This window comes from Culex quinquefasciatus, chromosome 2, assembly GCF_015732765.1.
Source record: "Culex quinquefasciatus strain JHB chromosome 2, VPISU_Cqui_1.0_pri_paternal, whole genome shotgun sequence".
NCBI classification, from domain to species: domain Eukaryota; kingdom Metazoa; phylum Arthropoda; class Insecta; order Diptera; family Culicidae; genus Culex; species Culex quinquefasciatus.
Genome location: NC_051862.1, coordinates 211,938,104 through 211,943,266, shown reverse-complemented (window position 1 = coordinate 211,943,266; position 5,163 = coordinate 211,938,104). Strand labels below are relative to the sequence as shown.

The 5,163-nt window shown below is 35.1% G+C and overlaps 1 protein-coding gene across 1 annotated transcript; it reads left to right on the top strand.

The window, feature by feature from the left end:
• Positions 1 to 2,207: 2,207 nt before the first annotated feature.
• On the top strand, positions 2,208 to 4,060 carry LOC6047219 (clavesin-1). Its single transcript, XM_001864268.2, has 6 exons — positions 2,208 to 2,752; positions 3,003 to 3,097; positions 3,150 to 3,303; positions 3,363 to 3,667; positions 3,728 to 3,878; positions 3,934 to 4,060. The coding sequence occupies exons 1-6, from the start codon at positions 2,569 to 2,571 to the stop codon at positions 3,969 to 3,971; spliced, it is 927 nt and encodes a 308-aa protein (XP_001864303.2). The 5' UTR covers positions 2,208 to 2,568; the 3' UTR covers positions 3,972 to 4,060.
• Positions 4,061 to 5,163: the final 1,103 nt, after the last annotated feature.

The following is a 5,163-nucleotide window of genomic DNA, read 5'->3' as shown; positions in this document are numbered from 1 at the left end:
GCTTTGAGCACACACTTAAACTTTTTTTCAAAATCTGTTTTCAGGGCATTAAAATATACATTTTCATCTACTAACAAAACAAATTTGAAGCCATTTGGTTGTACCGTTGCCGAGATATAGCTATTTGAAGTTTGTAGTTTCAAAAAACGGATGCCACGATATCTCAACATTGCTTCGACCAAATCGGCTCAAAATTTTGGTGAAGACTCGTAAAACCGGTCCCGTGTGCATGACGAAGGTCGATTTTCAAAAAAATATTTTTAAAAAAGATAAAAATATTTTTCTGTTTTACATATAAAAAATCTCCAGTTTGTGATTTTTGTATTTTTTGATAATTCAAAATTTCAAAATCGGCCTTCGTCATGCACACGAGATATGTCTTGAGAGTCTTCACCCAAAATTTCAGCCAATTTGGTCCGTCCCATCTCGAGATATCGTGGCACCCGTAAATCAACTTGGTGTTCAGAGAAAAACGCTCAGAAAGTTAGACAGTTGGCATTGCGCATGGCAAAATTCTGAGCCTAAATCGGCTCTAACTTAGTTAAATCATGAAATATCTTCATGAAACTTTCAGGAGTGATTGAAAATCATCTTTTAAGTGGATTCAATAAATTTTTTGTAATATGAAATTTTGTGATTTTCTACATGTATGTAACCCCTTAAAATGACATGTTCCAAAAATGGCACAGTTTCTAAATCTTATTTAGTGTTTTGCTCGATGAAAAATAAGTTTTTTCGGAATTCTGAGTTCACCATCAAATCGGGCAACTAATTTGACATAAAAGTCTGTTTGACACCAAATTTCTATCTCATCACCGTTTCAGGCTGCAAATTATTGAAAACCACCTCTTTTTTCGCATGCTCAAAAATAAAAGGGGTCGTACCGCCCCTCCGTCACCAGATATCAAAAAATGAACCTCGGATTCGTGATCAGGGACAAAAGTTACCCCTTAGGACAAAGTTTCTCGCTAATCGAAGGGGGGTCGGGGCAACTGCTGTGTGAGTTGGCGGAGAATTACCCTTATAAAAAATCTAAATTTTTTCTCCAAATAAAACAAAATATAAATATTCACCACTTACCAAAGTCTCTGAGAACTGCTAAATAGAAATTAATTATCAAAAAACGTGCACTTCGTATCCACGTTTTACATTTAATCTATCCTTGTTCTGTCTTTGCTTTCATAGTTTTGTGTGTGGGGATCATTGATCAACACATATCACACTTGTTTGATTCCCCATGATGTAAATCGACTTTTCTTCTATACATAATACTTAAATGATACAGTTTCCAAACGTTGCATTTGTTTCCCATATTTTGACATAAAACATTGCATTACAAAAAGGGTACGTAAAAAAATCAAAATCATAGCTCGCCTTCAATTCTCAGTTGATTAACTTAAATTTTGTGTGTACTTTGGGAAAAAATATTTATGATAAAAAATGTGTAGGATAAATTATTTATGGCTGAAAAACAAAAAAAATACGAGTTAAACTAAATCTGGTGGTCATTTCAAATTTTGGATCAATTTGAATTACAACCATAAATATTAAATCAAGAAACCTTCCCTTCCATCATCAAATTCGCCTTAAGTTAGGCACATGCAATGCACTTGCTTCAACTGTATCGCTTCATTCAGTGTCCACAATTCAACACAGGAAAAAAACAGCAAGAATAATTTTAATAATAATAATCTTTAGCATAATGTGGATAGAGTGTTATATATTGGTGATATTATTTAATTTTATAAATATTTGTTGAAAAAAAACCTTCATTTCTAACAATCATTCACCAAATATTCCAAATTAAAGTCACGGCCTGCATGACATCGTGAAACATTTACCTTCTGTGGTTACCAGGGATGCCAGATACACAGATTTGTCTGTGTTTCACAGACATTTAAGCTCGTGTCAGACATTTTTTGAGGTGTTAAAAACTTCATTAAATTGTTATTTTGTTAAAATATCAATCGAAACTTATTTCGTTAGTCTTCAAATGCTTAAAAACACAATTTTTGATAGATTTCTATGACTGTAAATTGATTTATTTGAATTTTAGACAAAGGCACAGACATACACAGACTTTTTCACAGACATTTTTAAAAATCATGTGGCATCCCTGGTGATTACTATCGCTCACGAGTCACACTTCAAGATGCCGGCACCGTCTTGCTCTCTGTTTATATTTATCGTTATAATTGTACAAACAGTCGGTGGAGGATGGCACGCGTCCTGAATGCACTTCCACTCTAGTGCACAGTACTACATTTAGGCCAACAGATTAGACATCATTTAAGTGGTGTTATGTGAATTGTTAAATTCTATTGTAGAATGTTATATAGAGTGGAAATTGTGAAAATGTTAAGCAATATTTCAATCAAAAAATATCCATAATTTTCTAATCTTGTCACTAAGCAGCGAATCATCCTATCTGAAACACAGCCAAAAAATCGTTATCAGCTTCTTCACAGCTTCATCCTTTGTTCGCGCAGTCGCAGTTTATCGTTGCAATCGCGGTGCAGCTGCAGAAAAACGGCCAGTCTCTAAGTGACTCTCATTGAGCAAGCAGCCATGTCACTTAAGTTTGATGAGCAGGGTGCACCCTTTATCGAGATGGGCCCCGACATTTGCCTCAAGCTGGACCTCAGCGAATACGACGATGACGTGGAGTGTGTAGGAAAGGCGCGGGAGGAGCTGCGTGAAACGCCGGAAGTTGTCCAGGAAAGTTTGGCGGAGTTTAGGAGTTTGCTGAAAGGTTGGTCGATTCGATCGAGGTTTAACTTGAAGCTAGACTAACAAATTATGAGGCCCAAGCCTTTAAAAAACAAAGTTTTTTTTACATGAATAAAAAGATTAGGAAGATTTATTATGTGCGCAAGCCATGTTCATATTCAATCATTGATTTACAGCTCTTCTAATTGTTTATCTTGCCATACACAAGAAACAAATGTGTGGATGTGTGGATGAACCTGTCTGTTGATGGTGTACTTATATTTGCATTTTAGAACACTCTGATCTGAACATCCCCGTTGATGATGATGCGTTCTTGAAGAAATTTCTGCGACCAACAAAGTATTATCCTCAAAGTGCTTTAAATATGGTAAGTTTTACAAAAGTTTAACTAGCAAATCACAAAGATTTTTTTTTTCCAGATATTAGGATGGTATAAGTTCAAAGCCAACAAAAAGTTTGTCACAGACGACATGTCGACAAACCGCATCAGGGTTGCTCTCGAAGAGAAAATTGTTCAATTATTGCCGAAAAGAGACCAACTTGGAAGACGGATCATTTTCGTAGAAATGGGATGTAAGTGTGGCAAAAACTTCTAAAATCACAAAAATTTTCAACTACATTCTAACCTTCAGCGAAATGGGACTGCTCAAAGGTGTCCTACCCGGAGCTGGTTCGCGCTGCGCAGGCCATGATCATAATTGCCCTGTTGGAACCTCGCACCCAGCTGCACGGCATTCAGTTCGTGGCCAACTTTGACCGGATGAGCCTGGCCCATTTGGTGCAATTTACACCAAAGTTTGCAAAATTATCCGTTGATTGCAGTCAGAAGTACACACCGATGCGGACCAAAGAGATTAATCTTGTGCACAACTCAGAGGTGTTCAATGTTATGTTTAAGATTTTCAAACCATTTCTGGGGCAGAAGTGGAATAAACGGGCAAGATTTTTTTTTAAATCCAGCGTTTGATAAAAAAATATAGTTAATCTTAAATTTTAGATTCACTTCCATGGCAACGATATGAACGGTCTTCACAAATATATTGATGCCGATTGCTTGCCACTTAGTTTGGGAGGAACTTTGGACTATCCCGAGGTGGAAGGGAAAGTGATGGCGGACTTTGTGGAGCAGTACGAGTGGCATTTGAAACGTTTGTATAATTTTGAGTTGTAGAGAATGAAAATATAAAATTTTCTGTTTTTCAGAATTAAACTCATACGGTTACAAGGAAGAGGAGAAGTAGAAGATATATTATGTTTGGTATGTTTTTAAAGGCACATGCTGTTATTTATTTTTATTAAATAAACTTGAAATTTATGTTTGTTTCCACTTGAAAAAAATCAAAATAGCTGATGACTTTGACATTTAAATTGTTTGCATTCGAACCAGCGACGTCTGGTTTGTTAGTCGTTATTCAAACAAGGACTAACATTCAAGACGTGGCATCCGATTGATTTTTCTTTTGGATTTATTGATTCAATTTGGAATTTCATTTGATTGCATTGCAACGTTGTATAGAGCAATTCCAGCTCAAATCAGGAATTTTTCTGGTACTTTTGTACCCGACCCTCTCCGATTCAGTCAAATTGAAAAGTTGTCAAAAGCAAACTTATGGAAAATTGGACGAGCTTTTCGGTAAAAATATTAACGAGACTGAAAAATTAAGTCTGTCATATAGAAATAGCCAAAAATCATCAAAATCCAAGACTTAGAGACTTATATGTAAAATTGACTGGGGAATCGATTCCCACTATCGGGTTTTAAAAATTTTGACGTGAGAACAATTAAAAAAAAACAGTTTCAGTAAAAGATTTTTGTATTTTTTTTTTAGAAGAGACATACCATCCTGCATTTTTCGTCAGTCTTTTTGTTACATTTTCCTCAAAAAAATTGAACGAAAAAAAATCGTGACGTCACCTTGAAAATTAACTTTTAAACTTAAAAATCAAAAATCTCGTAGAAGTGGCATGTATTTTTGTTTCAGTGTATTTTTTTCAGAAAGCTTGTCTAATTTTCTACAAGTTTGTCTTTGACCACTTTTTGATACGCTGCAACGGTTTCGAGATACAGTGATTTTTAAATTGCAAAATACAAATATATTTAAATACCTTCCCGGCCCGGGCAGAAAGTCGCATCATGGGACGAACAGAAAAATAACTTGAGTTGTTTTTGATATCATGGCATGATTTTTGTTTGTTCCAAAAACTAAAAAAATTGCCGCCGAATTTCATGATACTTTTTATGTTCCTAGACAGTGGATCATCAAATGTTTTATTTTCATTTCTATTTGATATTTTTGGACTTAGCAGAATTTCGAAAATTAATTTATTTGGGACTTTGAAAAAATTTCGACCCGTCTATCATAAGATGATATTTTGATGTTTGATCAAGTTTTCGCTGGACTTAGAAAAATTTCGAAAGCCAAATTATTTTGG

Bases quoted from the DNA above. Each gene is read 5' to 3' on its own strand.
- LOC6047219 (XM_001864268.2), top strand. From the start codon at position 2,569: ATGTCACTTAAGTTTGATGAGCAGGGTGCACCCTTTATCGAGATGGGC. The intron at 3,304-3,362 runs GTAAGTGTGGCA...TCTAACCTTCAG, and splicing joins CATTTTCGTAGAAATGGGAT to CGAAATGGGACTGCTCAAAG. The intron at 3,668-3,727 runs GCAAGATTTTTT...CTTAAATTTTAG, and splicing joins GGCAGAAGTGGAATAAACGG to ATTCACTTCCATGGCAACGA.